We start from the raw sequence: 19,505 nt of genomic DNA, 5'->3' as shown, positions 1-19,505 counted from the left end.
TGGTTAAAAGCTGGTAAAAGGTAATGATTCTAAAAGAAAATAAAAACAGCATTGACCTTTTTTCTACCTAGCCCAGACCTCAATCATTTTGTGCACTATAAAGAGTGAGGTGTGAGGTGTTTTATCATTATCAAATGCTGCATCAAAATAGATGATTTTTTTTCCCATGTGTTTTTCCACTATAAAAGACATCTATGTTTTTTTATGGACAAGCTTTAAAAAGATGTCATTTTGGTTTTCAACACATACAAACAGTTATCAAAATCTGAAATAAAAATGCTGCCGTGGCTCAGACCTTGGCCTGCTAATCTGCGTGCACAATTCTTCTGGCCCACGCAGACACAGAGGCATGGAGAGCTTTTTCCTTCTGGCCCCTCAATCCGAATTCCTAGGCCCTGTGTGGTAGAGGCTATTAGACACAGACTGCCCCGTGCAGCCCAAGGGCCTGGGGCAGCTGACTGTCGAGCTGGCGGTCGGGTGCCCTACTGCTAACAATGCAGGATACGGTTAGCTTGCTTAGCATGGAATCCAACAGAAAGCTGAGCTGCATGATGATCCCTTTCAAAAGGCTTCATGGGAGTCTCTCCTTTTGCAGAGCATGAAATGAGCTTGCCTTTTTTTTTTTTTTTTTTTTTCAAGAATTGATCATCCACAGGCTTCATGAGAAGCTGTCCCAGGCTGAGTTTTGATAGCTGTTCGGCTATCCAAGTTAACGCCTGATTATCCTGTCTTCCCATTACTATAGGTTTGATTTTGTTTTTAGGACCATAAAACTCAGGAAGGGTTCATAACCCCATCCTTAAATTGTGTCTACTCATTGTATTACGAGCAAACTGCAGAAGAAAAAGAGGACAATCTCCAATGTCCTCTTTCAAATCAACTAAATCAAGAAAATTTCTCCAAGTTTTCTGCTGCCATTAGAAACTGTGATTTTCAAATATGAATATTATGAGTATTTGTTCTGCTGGGGAGGCTCGGCCCCACTTTTTGCTAAGTAATTGCTTAAATAGAGGTCTTTTGACCCTTTTGTTCAAGTATAGCTTTGTTTAGTTTTAAAGAGACTGCATCATGAACCCAATTTAAGAGATTGTTTGGATTGACTTGGCCCAGTGAATATTTTGCCCTGCACTGTTATGTCATGCTGGGTTCTAGGAAGTGAACGAAAGTTTGACACTGGCACTGGAGTAACCCTCGTCACTCCCAATACTCTGCAGGCTGCTGTGGTCATCAATGTCACTGATGCTGGTGGTACTGATATTGTCCACTTCTCCATGGGAGAACTCTGTGCTTTCAACATCCACTTCAATCTCCTCTGCCAAAGAGAAAAAAGGAAGAACATTAGTAATCTGCACTTTCAAAAACTAATGAGAAAAGGGCATAAGAAAAAGTGATTATTTTTTGTAGTGTAAAATAATTATACAAGCTTATTATCAGTGATCTCTGGATAACAGAAGTAACTGAAGGTGAAGAGATACAGGGATATATTTTGCAAAGGGGAATGTCTGGTATCCAGTGGTGGTCTCAATCAGCAAGTTTACTAAAGCCATTGACGCCAGTCCGTCTGGACCTCCCACCAAAAGCACTCAGCCTATTTGGGAATTAATGCTTAATATTAAAAGATCCCAACCCCAAGTGGTTTAACAACATCTGTCTTGCATTAAACTAGAAACTAATTCTCAGTGTTGTTTATTAATCAGAGTTGCCTTAAAAAGGGGAAAAAGCATCAACTTAGTATAGGTGAACTAGAAAATTTATCCATTATCACTTCTCGGCCTTTTGGCTAAGATCAAGTATAGAAAATTTATCCATTTATTCTTGCCTTTGGCAGTCTCATTCTACAGACAGTTCTACAGACTTCTAGGATTCATTATAAAGACCTTTGACTATTCAGTAACTGAACTAAGCCAGTCATTATAGAGTGAACTCTGAGGGATTTGTCTTCAATTTGATTTAATTTTCTTGCATCAAATATGGCTTGAAATGAGGGTGTGAGCCTTAAAAGCCTCTGAGTTATAGTGAGATCAATAGCAAAGATTACAGTAAAGGCATTTCAGTAATGGTATTTAACTTTACTTCAAAATCAAACATGATTTTTTTCAAAAATCCCTAAACACATATGACCAGCTACCAACAGTTTGTTAAATACTACATATACAATCACCAATACTACATAAAATACACATTTTAAAAACCAAAAGGCAGTTGAAAAACTGTTCTGTCCCATAACAGCTAGAACAAACTCAAGATCCTTCAATTCTTTTAAGCTCAAAGTCTGATGTTTCATATTTGGCACTGACTCTAAGGGTTCATACTGATCACAATTGCTTTTAGGAAAAGTGAATTCTTGCTGAGCCCAAGACGACAGAGTAAGTTATTTCAAAGAGTATAATTTTCAAAAGGGCTTGTTGCTTCAAAAAGGTTTAGAAATCTGTTTCTAAAATGCAGGCATCTGTCCAAACAAGCTGTACAAACAATCCTATGAATTCATAACTATTTGTTTTACATCCATAATGCTTCACAGGCTATTTGGTGTTTCCTGGTATCACAGAATACTCATCCAACCTACAACTGGAAAATGGAATCAAAACACCCTATCCAGCAGAGCTTGCTCTGCTCAATCATAACAAAGTAAAATGAGAGACTGTGCTAGCCCAGTGAACTAGAGATATTCCTAAAAGTCCCTTGTAATACTGGGAAAGAGGTAGTAGCACATGGGGACTACTAAAAAAATGGGAACTATAATGATGAAGACACACTCTTTCTCAAATTTGGAGGTGGGGTGAGTACAAGGAGGAGTTAACAGCAGGAAGGGCAGCTAAAGCCTGCAGACCTGACAAAGTCACACAGCCAGTAACCAGTAGAAGAAAGACTAGGATCAAGGTCTGCCTCTTAATTTGGGGTCATTCCTTCTACACCTCACTGTCATTCATAAATGTAGCATGTCCCTGAGGTTCCTGCTGCTGCCTCTGGTTAAACTTCTGTTCTCTAAAACTGCCACATAAAAACAAACTTAAACAGCAAAACAACAGCAACAAACCCAAGGACTCTTAGGGTTGTGTTAAAAGGGATCAAAAATCAATTTGAAATGTTTCTATGGAATATGGGAAATTTGAGTATTAGAATAAAAAGAATACAATGGATTGGAACACATTCAAAACATGAAAACCTGGGGCGCCTGGTTAATGCAGTCATTAAGCATCTGCCTTCGGCTCAGGTCATGATCCCAGGGTCCTGGGATCGAGCCCCGCATCGGGCTCCCTGCTCGGCGGGAAGCCTGCTTCTCCCTCTCCCACTCCCCCTGCTTGTGTTCCCTCTCTCGCTGTGTCTCTCTCTGTCAAATAAATAAAATCTTTAAAAAAGAAAAAAAAAGAAAACCTAGGAGTTCATAAGATAATCAAAACCAAATAGCAAAACAAAAAAACCCTGTTACCTCTGGAGGTTGCTAAGACACCGACCGATTCATTAATTCAGAAAATTGACAAAAAAAAATTTTTTTTAAAGCATTTTATCCCATCTTCCCTATATGGACTTGATTTCAGGGTAACCAAAAAAGTTGATGAGGAAATGTTATTTAAAAAAGTTAATAAATGTGAAAAGAATGTCAGAATTAGAAAATACTATTTGTAATACCTAATAAAATAATAATGGGGACCATCATTAATGATTGCTAAAACTATTAAGTGAAAGGTTGAGATTTGCATAAATGTATCAGCACCACCTCTGAAGTATTCCAGCCTCAAAAAAAGAACCTGAATTTAATCAAGCCACTAGATCCACCAACCAGTTTACAGGAAATAGGGACAGAAGAGTATGTTAAATGATGCCATGCGGATTCTATCAGCCAAATCTAGAACATGGGAAGTTCTATAAGAAAAATGACTCCGTTCCTTTTTATTTCTTTAAGATTTATTTATTTATATGAGAGAGAGTGGACAGTGGGGGGAGAGACAGAGGGAGAGAGAATCCCAAGCAGACTCTGCACAGAGCCTGACATGGGGGACTCGATCTCACTACCCCAAGATCACTATCTGAGTTGAAACCAAGGGTCAGATGCTCAACCGACTGTGCCACCCAAGTGCCCCAAAATGATTCTGTTTCTACAACAAATAAATGGCACTGGGGAGAAAAAAATGTGGAAGTGAGAACTATTATAGATGAAAAGTATCATAAAAGGCATGAACAAATGCAATATGGACTTGGTTTGGAATTCTACTTCAAACACACCAATGGTAAAATGCCGTCTTTGAGAAAATCTATCAGAAATTGATGGTATTCGACATTAAATAAGATTATCTGACTTTATTAATTTTGTGGGATATAATAGCATTATGATTATTTTTTAAGTCCCATTTATTAAAGATACATACTGAAGTATTTAGGGACAAAATAACAATGTTATCTGGGATTTGACTTAAAACATTCCAGAAAAAACAGTGAGGATGAGGGGGTGGAGAATCAATGAAAGAATGGCAGAATGTTGTCAGCTGTTCAAACTGGATGATGGGTACATGAGAATTCAATATTCTATTCTACTTTTGTGTATGTTTGAAAATTTCCATAATAAAAAAGTCAAAACAAATTTTACAAACAATTCCTTTTTTGTTTTAGAATCCTCAAGATCTCGTGAGCTCTATTTTCCCTAATATAAAGCTTAAAATCATGAGAGTTCACCTCTGGGATCTTCTATTGTGTTGGGAGGCCTGATGTGGTGGGAACTTTAGATGAACAGATCAGTAAAATTCAAACAAAATTTTTGGTTGATTCTTGGTCTTTCATTCTGCCAAAGACAAATGTTCTGGGACGGATGGAAAGAGAAATGAAGGGTGTGGTACTTTAAAATACAGACATAAAAATTAACATCACCAATTATAAAACATATCAACATCATGTATCTTCCTAATATAATGAATTGAGAAGGGCACAAATCACTCTGTGATATTTCTTCCCCCTAAATGTATAACATCAACTTAATGAGAAAACATCAGACACTATAAAATGACTGGCCAATACTCTTCAAAAGTGTCACGGTCATAGAGATGGAAGAACTATCTAATGCAATGTTGGATCCTGCATTGGATCCTAGATCCGACAAAGGACATTAGTGGGAAAACTGGTGAAATTTGAGTAAGGTCTATAGATTAATAATATAACATGAATGTTAATTTTCTGGTTGCAGTGATTGTATTATGTCTACAAAAGATGTTAACAGTAGGGAAACCTGGGTGAAGAGTATATGAGAACTCTACAATTTTCTACAGAAGACACAACTTCTCTGTAAGTTTAAAATTGTTTCAAAGTAGAGGGGCGCCTGGGTGGCTTAGTCGGTTATGCGTCTGCCGTCGGCTCATGGTCACGATCCCAGGGTCCTGGGAGAGAGCCTTGCGTCGGGCTCCCTGCTCAGCGGGGAGTCTGCTTCTCCTTCTCACAGCTCACGTTCTCTGTCGCTATCTTTGTCTCTCTCTCTCAAATAAAATCTTAAAAAAAATTGTTTCAAAGTAGAAAGTTAAAAATATATAACTACATAATAAGGAAAAAAAGTTTTATAGTTCATTCAGGCATTGCTAGACAATGTTGTGACTGCACAAAATCCAGAATGGTGCAGTATTGGCTAAAGAGAAGAAAGCAAATACAGTGCTTTCCAACTTACCCTGCCTCTATTTAGATACAGGGATGCTTAGTATTTCATTAGGGAAGAAGCAAACCGCTTACCTCGCTCTGAATCAGAACGATCTGAAGAAATAGTTGACCCGATGCTGTCCATTCGTATTCGTTCCATCTCCTGAGGACCCTGCAGCTGTTCCAGTCGCCGCTTTAAAAATCTCTGTTCTCGTTCCAAGTTCTCTAGCTGGTGCTGGCTCTTCCTCTCAGCTTCTTCAAGTTTCTAAAATGATAAAATGATACTTGTGTACAGTCCAGTACAAACAATAAAATTCATTTTTACCTAACAACTTAAAAGATTTCTTCTTTGGTAGAGAAAATATGAATGAATATACAAGTATATGTGTGTGTGTGTATATAAAAACATACATAAATACATATTTTTAAACACCAAAATAGTTCTTTCTTTTGTGTGTGTGTGTGCGTAATGAATGCTACATTACTAGAACAGTATGAAATTCTCAAAGTCTGTAAAGTTATCTCCATGAAAGAGAAACTTATTCTGCACTGTAGTTCGATGGAAAAATACTGAGGGACACAGCCAAATAAAGTCATCTCCACCAGAGGGCACAACTGCGTTCCTTCTGCCGGTCAGCAGAGCAATTGTTGAATTCCTAGTATTCCCAGCTCCTCAAATGACCATGCTGTCAAAACAATTTAATCAGGTTACGTTGCTCCCATCAGGTTAGCTGATAAGTTTTCAGAAAGATTCCTCTTGAGGTCAGTTATTGAGGAGGACACAGTGAGCTAGCTGATGTTTATGAATAGGAAGCACTGCTTATAATGAAACAAGGGCTGAGACAATCATGTACAAATATGAAAGAAATTCTCACCTTGATGTGTGCTTTGGCTTTGTTAAGCAAACCAAGTGTTGTGTGCCTGGTACAGTCTGGTCCTAGTGGAATCAGAACTTTCAAGCGTTCTAAACACAGGCGCAGATGAGCTCGTCTACAAAAGACAACAAAAATGAAATCAGCACAGCCTGAATATTCCACTAGAAACATCCTAAAACCCATTTTAAGACAAATATTAATTCACAGATTATTTAGTCTCTATCCGTGTTACACCCCTAATTCTTCAGTTTCAAAGGATGTGCAAGTACAGGCATGCCTGCTGGTTTTCAGTCTCCGCCATTTCTGTTGTACTCTACAGACTCGGTCACCTCAGATTATTATCCCCAGTGGTAATCTCTGTCAGAGTTTATTTAATTTTTAAGCCACCCCCTTAAACTGTCTCCAACTGTATTAATGTGGAAGTAGGAAAGCATACTAGGGCAATTAATTGTACCTGATTTTGAACGCCTAGAACCACAGGCTAGAGCAGCAGTTTCCAGCTGGAGTACCCCACGGGGTATAAATTGCTCATGGATTTCCATTTCTCCCCTCCCATCTTTTACACACACCTCTCTCTACAACTGTAGCCATCCTGCAGTGTCACATGTTGTTATGTACTAGGATGAACCACAGAAAATTCCTGACATACAATTCTCACTTATAAAAATGGCAACTTCATATGATTCAGCACATTAGCAACAGCAAAACTGTGTGATCAGCTAGAACAGGGTTAGGCAAAATATATGGCTCTGTGGTCAACTTCAGCCATTGAAACAACCACCCATAAACACCTGTTTCCTAATATCTCAGTGTACCAGCCAATTAGTTTTAAATTTTTATTTCTGCCCCTCTCCTCTCTCTCTCATTATCATACCCCCAATTTTCTACACATGGGAAAAAGCTAGGTAAAATTTTTTTTTCAAGATTTTTATTTATTTATTTGAGAGAATGAGAGAGCACAATCAGGGGAGGGCAGAGGGAGAGAGAAGCAGGCTCTCCGCTGAGCAGGAAGTCCAACATGGGGCTTCATCCCAGGACCTTGGGATCATGACCTGAGCCGAAGGCAGGTGCTTAACCAACTGAGCCACTCAGGCACCCTGACAAAATTCTTTACAAAAATTATTGCATTCTTTAATCCACCCATCCTATGGGCAACTTCAGCACAGAGTCTCATGGATTTACCTTCCCTGTATCCTAAAGGTACTATGATCACCATGATGAGAGTTCTGGGTACATAATTGTACACTAAAACAATGCTGGTCCACATCTTTGGTTCTGTGCTTCATAAGCATAACATAATTCAGCAATTAATAAACAGTATATCTGAAAAGAAAATCCACAAACGTGTTCACAGGTTATCCTTATTCCCTAAAGAGTTATAATTTGACCATTCAGCAACTGTCTCAATTGCACCAGGAACAAAACACATCATCCTCTCAAAGAGGGCCAAAATGGCTTATAGTTCACCCACCAAACTGTGCTTTCTTGGTCTTAATACACAAGAAATAATAAGTGAAATTCTCAAATGCTAGCAATTTGAAAGCGGGGCAGGAGAAGACAATAAGCAACCAATTATGTCACTGACAAGCAAGGATGATTAAGGGTAGTGAGGTCAGAGGTGTGGTAATGAACTGTCAAGATTCTTCCAATACCCACTACCCCAGCTATAGTTAGGGGTCCATTAGTATTTCCATTCCAAATCTCTTTACTGAATTCAGTAACTCAAATCTAATAGTTGGCTCCAGGCTGAAATCTGACATATCTGCTGTAGATAAGGGAATTTTAAATTTTCCCCTAAATTAAAGGTATATCAATGAATTCCCCTTAATGAGATTTAACAATTTTAAAGTCATTCTGCTCTCCTGCTATGCTACCCCAAATCATAGAACCTTTAGTAAAATTCTCATTTTTAACTGGAAAACCTCTTAAGTGAGGACTCACATGATCACTGAGTGCTTTTGCTGAGCAGACTAAAACAACAAAAAACAAAACAAAAAAATCCATAGTAAAAAGTACCTTTAAACTCTTCATTAGAATTATAGGATATGCCTCACAACTGCACTCATATACGACTGGAGGATGGAGAGAAAGATTGGTGGTTGTTTCGCTAATAACTAGAGGCTCCCAAGGGGGCTCTGAATTCAGTCATCTAAAAAAGTTAATAGAGCAACTAACAAAGTTAACATGTTGCCACAAGAATAATTTGTCAATTTTATTTTCTTAACCCCAGAAATTCAGTGCATATACAGGAAATATCTTTTACATTGAGTTTAAGGAACTTCAGAATGACTCCTTACGGGAGTTTTACATCAAGGAAAAAATGGCTGGGTCACTTTTTGTTTTGTGAGATCTAAGTCACATTAAAATCTAGGTAGCAATCAACTAACATAATATTAAAATGTCTATGTTTTTTTCTCTTTCTTCTTCTTATTGAGATATATATTTACTACATGACTTTGTGTATTCAGCAATATTCCACACACTTGCGTGAGTGGTAGAAGTCAAAAAAGAAACGTGAACTTTAAGAGTTTATAATCTAGACTACAGAATGAAACATATTGTTTGGTTTCATTTTGTTCATAATGAAATGAGTCATACAGAAATCCAGGGCAACAGAATCTGAATAAAAGGGGAGATTGTAACTGGAGAAAGCAGACTTATAAGAGAAGCTGAAACTTGACTTTGGACTTGAGGGATACTGAATTTGTCTATGAAAAAGCAAGGCTTTTCAAGGTAATTAAAAGAGTATAGGACTCAAGTTCATATATTGAAATCAAGTTACTTTTTTCTTTCAGGGGAAAACAACGAAGCTGGAATTTTGTATGGAAATATCAGCCAAGTTCAGCAGTCTGGTGGTCTGCAAAAGCACTGACAAATCAGAATCTGCCCGGGCCAAGGGAGTCACCATGTAAGATGGCCAGATGAATGGCAAAGGCAGACTACCCTCTAAAATATTTTTTATTAGCCACTATTGAACATTTCTTCAAGTCAAGTAATTATAAATGTGCTCCAAGTTACAGCTTAAGAAAATATACCCTGAGTTATCATGTCTCACAAAGACCAGGGATGCCATTTTGCATGTTTTATACATACAATCCTCTAAAATAGGTAGGAGTATGAAGAATGAATGGTAAATGATGTCCTCTGCTCTCCTGTGGGGAAAGGTCTCTCTGTGAGAGCCAAATGTCATTTCCTCCAGTTTTTATACTTGTAAGACAATCAGACATTTGGAGAATAGAGTAACAAAAGGTTAATGGCATTTGAAGGACAGAAACTGACCAAGTGGGAGCCACACTTTTCAAAGCTGCCATCCAAATACTGCACACAGTTTTCCACACGTGCTTATTATGCCAGTTTTAGGTAAATTCACCCTTCCAAGAGCAATGTGATACCCTGTGACTGTAAACTGGGAAGTCTAATCAGAAAACTCACTCACCTTGATGTGTAACTTTTCTCCCCAGCAGATTACTGAAACACACTGTATGGCAGAATTCTTCTTCCCTTACAATGTGCTGTGCTGCCCTCCATCCTTTCCCCCATAGTCTCCCTGCTGGTAAACCAGATTGCAAGCTTAACCACCAACGACCTAGAAAGACATATCTTTTGATGCCATCTGGTCCTTTCTTTTCTTGCCTTCATTCTCATGTGACTGGTGGCTCAGGAGCCTCCAGTATGGCGTTGCCAAATCATGGACCATAAGACACTGGAGGAAGAAAAGAGGACAAGAGGGAAAAAAAAAAAAAAAACCAACCTTGGTTTGATTTGAAAATCCTTACGCACTGAGAAAAAATTTGCAAGTAGCATAAGGTGATATTTTTCAAATCTCCAAGGAGTAGAAGAGTTGACATAGAGAACAAGGATTCATGAATGGCATAGTCCTGAACCTTTAGTCAAAGCAGGTTAAGAAGGTTGGGGGTGAGAAGGGTGCCTGGGGGCTCAGTTGAGCATCCAACTCTTGATTTCGCTCAGGTCATAATCTCAGGGTTGTGAGATCAAGCCCCGTGTCAGGCTCTGCATTCAGTGAGGAGTCTGCTGGAGATTCTCTCCCTCTGCCCCTCCCCCTGCTCGTGCTCACCGGTGCTCTCTAAAATAAATAAGTAAATCTTTAAAATTAAAAAAAAAAAGGTTGGGGAAAGTTAAGGCTGATGTTCTGAATGTTTCGATGAACACCAGACTAACAACCAATAGAAAAACCTGAGATTATAAAATTTATGCAACTAGCCTTGATGGAAAACGAGAAAAAAATTCAGCCCCCTTGTTAGCATTTATTTAACTTTTCACAACACATGGAGAGCTCAGTAAAAACTATAAAATGTAAATCTTTCCTAATTTAGCATGAGGATTAGACACTGCAGTAGGGGTGCCCTGTGAGAAAACTGGAATCTCCTGGCTGAGAAGGAGGGGGCAAGAGAATGGAGAATGCCAAAGCACTTTTATTTTCAAAGACACTTTGAGGTCTGTTTTAAAATAGATTTAAAAGTGGGTTTTACCCAGGGGAAGAGGCAATTTCCAGTGACTAACCTTGTTGGAGAGAAAGTTCTATCAAACTAACCCACACCTTCAAAAAGGGCAAGCCCCTTGTGGAAAAAGGAACAATTAAGAGTCTGTTTGGCTTTTATTTTGGTAGATTGGGATCCTTTTTCCCTGAAGGAACCAACGCTGCTTTGATTTCAAACCTTGTAAACTCTACTGCCAAACTGAAATATCACAGAACATGAGGGGAAATGATTTTGCTATAAAATGGCCCCTCCTAGTAGCTGTGATATTTTAAAGCGTAGGTATATTAACCACAACAGCATACCGTGTTGAGGGAGGAGAGAGGAAAGAATTCCCTTTCAGAAAAAAATTGCAAGTACCATAGGATGATGTTTTTCAAGTCGTCTCTTGAAACTCGAATCCCTCTGCCCAACAACAATATGAAATTTAACACCTGCCTGGCCTCACAAACCATCCATTGGCTGATGCCCTTGGAGGCACGGTCCTTCATTGGAACTCGCTTGTCTTTCATTCCTCCACTACGGGATACCAAGACTTTGCCAAGTAACTAAATCAAAATGGAAAACAAGTCAAGGGATAGGGACAGTACTTTACTTTCCTCTCGGCTGAATGTTACGCGATGGGCTGAGAGTCCTCCCTTGAGGCACACTCTTCAAAGCTGCAGTGGCTTGTGGCCAGGTTTCCCAACTCCCTACACAACACTTCTGCACATGACAGCAATCAGCAATTAGCTGCTTATCTGACACATTCTTATTTCAATGTTTCTCTAATATATACTGTGTTGAGAATCTTCTGAAAATCTCTAAAGATACACAAAAAAAATATGCCTATCTCTTTTTTTTTTATGAAAAAGGACATTCAAAATGAATCCAGATATCAAGTACATCATGCTATTCGTGGATCTGTCTTATTTATGAAAACAAATATGATGATATTCTGCTGTTCAGCTTATTCTGTTTGTGAAATAAGAAAACTTATTATTTATTCCCGTAAAATAGCATGTGCTAAATACATGTTTCACTTACAACTTACATATTATCTGCTTCACAAAAAATAAGTAAGCTATTAACTGTCAGGCAGTAACTTGGTAAATGGTGGTAAATGGCATTTCCCTAGCATCAGAGCTGACTGTGGTGTCGCGGGGCTTGAGGACAACAAAACAAAAACACAGGAGAATAGCTAGGACTCCCTTCTCATTTAAAAAAAAAAAAAGTTGCTTTCATTATATTCCTTTTAATTCAATTGATATCTTGTAAAATAACCAGAGAGAAATATCAGCAAGTGCTATAATGAAGCGGTGAATTATATAAATTATATACACCATGTAATATTATAATAATATGAATTATTCTATAGTCACATTGTCCACCTTAGCACTGAAAGGCTTATCGATATACAATTAAACAAAATCAGTTAAAGTTGAGATAAACATTACTCACTCTTGGAAGACTTTTTAAAATCACTCTCTCAATAAAATCTAAGTAGTTCTTAGGGTGGAAAGCCAGAGAGTATTTACAGCCAGATGGTTAAATATACAGTAGTATGCCGTCCAGAAGTCATACTTTTCCTCAAAGATTTGAAAGAAAACAATATTTTATATGAAAATAAGCACAAATAATACAAAGTGTACTTTTTTTTAAAAAGATTTTATTTATTTGACAGAGAGAGAGACAGCGAGAGAGAGAACACAAGCAGGGGGAGGGGGAGAGGGAGAAGCAGGCTTCCCACGGAGCAGGGAGCCCCATGCAGGGCTTGATCCCAGGACCCTGGGATCATGACCTGAGCCAAAGGCAGTCGCTTAATGACTGAGCCACTCAGGCGCCCCGCAAAGTGTACTTTTAAGGCCAAAAAAAAACCTTCAAATAAATCTTGCATTATTTTACACCACATCCCAAGACCCCCAGGAATCTATGTTCAAACTACTAGAGCAAATTACTACAGATCACTATAGAGCTTTAGAATTCAGAACATCACTTCTGAATCATAACTGGGATTATGATTTTCAAAGGTTTAGAGAGGGACAGAAAGTGGAGTCGGGGAGAAGAGACGGTGAGAGAAGTGAGTAGTCAATAAATTAATGACAAAAAATGATAATATTCTGTCTCAAACTCCACAGATTCCATGTAGGCTGAAATTTTATTTAGTCTTTACATCTCAGAGATATGAAGAGGATGAAGTGCCATTCAGTCAACAGCAATGATCACCAGTAAACAATGAGCTGCTCCAGGTCACTGAACTAGATGTGGTAAAAATTTTAAAAGATGCCAGTAGTGATTTTTATGTTTCAAGATGCTGTAATTTGGCCTTCTGCCTACCTTTCTTGCCTCACTTCCCATTACCCATACCCTTGCAAACCTCTTCCACAAACCAAATATGCTTTTATATTTACCCATTTCTCTAGCTGGAATGTCCTCCTTTCCACTGTCTACTGAGTGAGCATCTAACTCATTTATCAGCCCACAGCCAAACTACTATTTCTTCTATGATGCCTTCATTGCTATATCCCTTCCTCAGAAAATTAATACTTGATTTTCACACTAATCACTCTGTATTTTAGTTACTTTCTAGATAAGACTGAATCCATATTTTTAGCCATCTCGGTTTTTCCAATAACAAACAGAATAACTGACACACAGTGGGGAGGAGGGATGTAACAATTTCTACTGGATATTTCTGGGACTCTCTAACTCTAAAGGATACTCCTCTCTGGAGAGAGGAGTTGAGGTAACAGTACTGGGGCCTCCAAGCAGTATATTCAGATGGCAGGCCGACATTCATGAAAGAACTGCTTATGGATGCCAGAACTATACACTGGGAATTTGTGTGTGCAGCTGCGGTTACCACCAAAGATGACTGGCACCATGTAGAGTAACTGACAATCTCCAACCTCACTCTTGATTAGGATCTACATCTCTTTTAACAGTGAAGCAGAGGACTGAGAATTACAGCCATTAGACTGATTTATCAAAGTGTTTACGGTGATGGAGGACTAAGACAATAATGTCAAATGAAATTCACAGATAATTTTTTGGTCACCAATTTCAACTTTCCAACCTTATGAATAAGCATCCTAGCAAGTAGAAAATTTCACCGAATTAACTTTGGCCTCTGTTCCAGCTGTTGTTCAAGAAATAATAATAATAACAAGTATAATGGCAGGAAGACAATTACTAAGAAAAAAATAGAAAAGACACATCTAAGAAAACCCAGGTATGAGAGAGGAAAGTCTAAAAAGAAATACTCTACAACACGAGAGAGAAAAAATTAAATCAACAGTTTTTAGTATCTGCCCAGTTTTAAAGATCACACGATGGCTGATCAGTTGAAGACTGTAGCGCAGAACACATGAACAATTCTTTGAACTGTCCTGCATTCATCTCTAAGGAAAACTTGACATTTGAAAAAAAAAAATTAAAATATGGTTCCAGAGGCATATGTTCTTCACTGAAAACCCCCACAAGGAACCCAACTTCCAAAGTGATTTAACAGAAATTGTTCACTTGATGTCCATTCTATGCTGAATTTAGCTTCCCTGCATATATCTCATCCCCTCTCATCTGTTTATGAGTACTTGGTTTAAAAAAAAAAACAAAAAACTTGATCATTCATTCACCATATTTCTTCTTTGGTCACACAAGAACTTTCTGTATTCCAAGTTTCAAAGTCTGGGAAATAGGGCTACATCACTGGAGAAAACAGTGGCAATTTGTTCTAAACACAAAATAGCTTATTTTCCTTTGGCAACTCTCCAGGGGTTTGGGTGGAGGGAAAGGATACTCCTCTCTGGAGAGATCAGGCTCTGAACCTGGCCTACTGTCAAAACTTAGCAGTGGGTGGGAGAGGAATTTTTAACAATTATTTATCTTTCACATCAATTTGGAAACTGATTAAAGATTTTTGCATTAGTAAGAGTTTTCCTAGTCTTCATCTTTTTGTTGGTGTTCATCTCTATTCTGGCAGCCCCCATGGGCTGATTTAATGGTACCAAGGGGCTGAGAAGTGTTGCTGTCCAAAGAAAAAGCATTCTCCCAGAGGGACTGGGAAGGCAATCCGCAATCACAACAGTAGCTACTTGTTAATTTTCTATTTGAAACACAGTGATGTCAATAGTATTGTACCCTGCCAGCCACCATGGGGTAAAGTACATTCTGAAACCAAAACAAACTTCCTACGTGCTGGCAAGTCAGATCTGAGACACAGTGATAACGTTCTGTAAGACACTGCCCTAGTTTTATACACAAAATGCACAAATGCATTAGTCTACTCTTCCATAAAAGTGTGAGTCTAATACTCACAGCCCCACTCTTACCCACAGCCCAGTGCAACTCTTTTATTACATCAAATTACAGTCCAGGATCGTAGAGGGAAATGAAGAAATATTGTTACTCATCTTTAATAAAATGATGATCCTACAACAGCACAAACAACACACTTGAAGAACACTTTGGAACGTAAATGTTCATTTAGAAGTATAAAATGAAAATAGCATAATGCTTTTAAACATGGCCCCACTAATAAGATGTGATTCGTATAATAGTTCATTTTAAGGGGGTATACTCACTTAGGAGGAAAGACACATTTTATTAAATGGAAAAAAAACACTCTGGCCTAAGAATTAACACATCTCTGGAAGATGAATATCCACAGTTTGTACTGAATATGAGTAACCTGAAATAGGGAGCTAAATGATTAAAAGTGGGGACCATGCTTACTACTGGCAGAGGGCAAATGGTTTGGCATTGCTGGACAACTGCCAATTCAGTCAAGTTAGCCAGGGATTATTTTTAGAGTCCCATTTTAGAAAAATTTCCCTGAAACTGAAATGCAGGGTTGTTTGCTTTTTGTTTTGGGGGAGTAAAATTTGGGGCAGGAAAAGGGTAACAAAGAGCAATTATTGACCAATGTGTAATTTTTAAAAACTAATAATCCTGAGGTATTTACTGGGAATTGAGAATCTCTAAAAAAATAAGACTCATATAATTTTAAACATGCCACAGTCCTGACAATGACAGAGAATTAATGTTTTGGTTTATCTTTATTTTTCAAAGTTACATAACCCTTTTGATCTTTCTCTTTCACTATACTGTATCACATTTTTTTCTGACCACAAAGAGTCGAAATGAAGTGTAGTTTTTTGAAAGTTACTTTTGGAGGCAGCTTTGCATAACACCTGGCTCCAATCCTGGGCATGTTCTCTTCTGATAAAAGAGAAATTTTTTTCAGTGTTGTATTAAGGCATTGAGCATTTTTAGGCAGGTAGAATATGAACTTTACTTTTTAAGACCCTTCTGAAAAGGAAAAGGTATTCAACAGAGTAAAAACAATTATAAGAGTCTTCTAAAGATAAACTTTTATCAGTAAAAAAAAAAACTGGGTTCAAACTTATGACTTGTTTCTATCTCTGTCTAAATCTTAGTTTGACTCTCCTCTGGATAAACCCAGGAAAAAATTAAATGAGAGAAGAATCAGAGATCTAATATTTATTTTATATGATTCCAGCCTTAACTCAATACCAATACAGCTTTCTGTCCAAGGACTGCTGCATGAGTACCATTACACCTTGACTCCAGAACAAATCTATACTGTTCTATGAATCTGAGAAGGAGAAAAAGCCAGGCTGAGGCTCCAGTTTCTTACCACTGCCAATCAAAATCTAGGCTTTTCTGCAGAGCAGATTGTATGGCTCACTTAAGTATATTCCAATGAGAACACAAAAACTGTTGCTCCAGCTAAAGAAGGTGGTAGAATTTGGAGGATAAGTTTGCCCAACTTGGCTGTATTTCCTTTCAGATATTAGCGATGTAACAGGATGAAAGTCCTGAAATATCTCTAGGATCACCAACGTCTCTAATCTCAGGAGACAAAAGATATATGAAAGAGCCTTTGAAGTGATGAAAAATAACACCCAAAACATATTCAGTATTTTCTTCTAAACACACCAATATTTCCTGAACATTGCAAGCCAGTAGATGCATGTTTCCTCCTCCATCTGACCCAATACATACAGCAGTAAATTCGAACTGCTTTCAAGGGAGTTCTAGGAGCCCAGTATCACCAAATTGCTCTTTAGGAAAAGCCTCCTGCAATACAAAAATAGCAGTCTTGCAAAGTCATTCAGCTCTATCTAAATTGTGTTATGTTTACAAATGTTTTAACTACAAAGACAAAATTTCCAATTGAAAAAGAACCTTATTTAGAAAAGACTGGATTTTTTTTTTTTTTTTTTTTTACAGCTATGCCAAATACAAGCTGTTCTGTAAAGGAATAATTGTGAATCAGACTGGAATAAAGTGAATCAAGATAGAAAAACCATACAGACATTACAACCCTAGAGAAAAATGTCGTAATTGGTCATACCAATGATCCAAATACCAAAGAGTACATTTTTGTCAGTAATACCAACAGATGGCTCAGGAAAACTATGATGGTTGTCCTCCATGCCTACATATATATAGTCATATATACATATGACCAGAAAAATGCCCTCAAATAAAAAAAAATATATATATATATAATATATAACATAATACAAACATACCCGCAACATCTTCTTACTAAAGCCCAGTAGCAATGTTTTATAGAGGCGCCTGGGTGGCTCAGATGGTTAAGCGTCTGCCTTCGGCTGGGGTCATGATCCCAGGGTCCTGGGATCGAGCCCCACATCATGCTCCTGGCTCAGTGGGGAGCCTGCTTCTCCTTCTCCCCCTGCTCATGCTCGCTCTCTCTCTCTTTCTCTGCATCTCAAATGAATAAATAAAATCTTTGGAAAAAAAAATAAAGAACTGATCTAAAGTGGTTCGATTTCATTTCCATTTTTTATTAGGGTAATAAATCCCTATGAGGATTTCCCTGTGTAAAACAGGACTGTCCATTTTATTTTTTAAATCCAAAAATCCCTCTCTTAAGCTTCAAGGGACTATACTTCCTAATTCTAGTCATCATGTTTTTGGTGAAATAAATCTTAGTGTACGCTTTCTTAATTTCTAGATTTCTTCCTTATTCTAATTTAGCTATTGCATTTCCAAATTAGAAAACCCAAATTTTCTCATTTAATTTTATATTAGTTTAAAGGGTTAACACTGCTCTAATTACTTTGGGATAAAAGTATTAGAAAATAAAGCATGCTATGAAAAACAGACTTTTTGTACTGGCACAAAATCCATGTCAACCTCCTATATCAGTTTTTAGGCAAACTTAAGAGATAGGCAGTATGTTGAAATTTTTATTTTTTTTAAAGATTTTATTCATTTATTTGACAGAGAGAGACACAGCGAGAGAGGGAACACAAGCAGGGGGAGTGGGGGAGGGAGACGCAGGCCTCCCGCTGAGCCAGGAGCATGATGTGGGGCTCGATCCCAGGACCCTGGGACCATGACCTGAGCCGAAGGCAGACACTTAACGACTGAGCCACCCAGGCGCCCTGTATGTTGAAATTTTTAAAACTCAGTAATCTAAGGTTGATATACTAGAGAAAAGTTTACAAAAGCACAATTTTCCTACAGAAACATCCTATTTGGGGTTCTCTATTAAAGGATAAATTGAGAAGTACTCAGAAGAAATATAAGTTACAAGGGGAAAACATGATCACAAAAGTTACTAAGACTTTATACAAGGCTTACTATAATAAAATTAACATCTTCAACAGTATTTCAAAACAAAATGACATATAAGAGATTATGGAGAGCTAAGGAAATGGGCTTTTGTTTTCCTTATTTACTCAAAGCTATAGCAGATTGAACTGTCCCAGTTAAATTTTCTTGTGAAAAGACTTTATGAAAGAGTCTTTTCACAAGACACTTGGGTATTCACCAACATTGCCACTACAAAAGAGAGAGAACCATAGTAGATACCCCTCCGTAAGAAAAACAACCACTAAAAACAACACTGTGTTTTAGCTGCCATTAGAGACATACCAAGAAAGCAACTACAGATGAAGAAGGAGGTGGGGGTGGGAGGGATGGGGTGGCTGGGTGACAGACACTGGGGAGGGTATGTGCTATGGTGAGCGCTGTGAATTGTGTAAGACTGTTGAATCACAGACCTGTACCCCTGAAACAAATAATACATTATATGTTAAAAAAAAAAAAAGTAGGAAGGGTAAAATGAAGGGAGGGAAATCGGAGGGGGAGACAAACCATGAGAGACTATGGACTCTGAGAAACAAACTGAGGATTCTAGAGGGGAGGGGGGTGGGGGGATGGGTTAGCCTGGTGATGGGTATTAAAGAGGGCACATATTGAATGGAGCACTGGGTGTTATGCACAAACAATGAATCATGGAACACTACATCAAAAACTAATGATGTAATGTATGGTGATTAACATAACATAATAAAATAAAATTAAAAAAAAAGAAGGCTTTATCACAGTCTTTAAATATAGTCCCAGGCCCATATCTATCTTATCCATGCTTAATAGCTGGAAGTTCAATTTCACTTCAGAATAAGTGACAAACTATATTTTAATGATTAAAAGAGCAAAAAAGCCTCAGATGCAGCATTTCTTCTGAAAGCCCTTT

General features: G+C 37.9%; 1 protein-coding gene across 4 annotated transcripts in view; it reads right to left on the bottom strand.

The window, feature by feature from the left end:
• Positions 1-634: 634 nt before the first annotated feature.
• MXI1 (MAX interactor 1, dimerization protein) overlaps positions 635-19,505 on the bottom strand; it is an 81,927-nt gene continuing 63,056 nt past the window's right edge. For 3 of the 4 annotated variants that reach the window (XM_027591490.1, XM_027591485.1, XM_027591509.2), the window contains 3 exons: positions 6,492-6,606; positions 5,710-5,881; positions 635-1,312 (listed from right to left, as the gene is read on the bottom strand). In XM_027591490.1, coding sequence (XP_027447291.1) covers positions 1,149-1,312; positions 5,710-5,881; positions 6,492-6,606 — 451 coding nt within the window. In that variant the 3' untranslated portion in view covers positions 635-1,148. Of the gene's footprint in view, positions 1,313-5,416; positions 5,475-5,709; positions 5,882-6,491; positions 6,607-19,505 lie in introns of those variants that run through there. The other variant, XM_027591501.2, reaches the window with a different exon arrangement.

Source organism: Zalophus californianus, chromosome 15 (genome assembly GCF_009762305.2).
Source record: "Zalophus californianus isolate mZalCal1 chromosome 15, mZalCal1.pri.v2, whole genome shotgun sequence".
NCBI classification, from domain to species: Eukaryota; Metazoa; Chordata; class Mammalia; order Carnivora; family Otariidae; genus Zalophus; species Zalophus californianus.
Note: the sequence above shows the minus strand (reverse complement) of the source record. Positions and strands in the feature narration are given on the sequence as shown.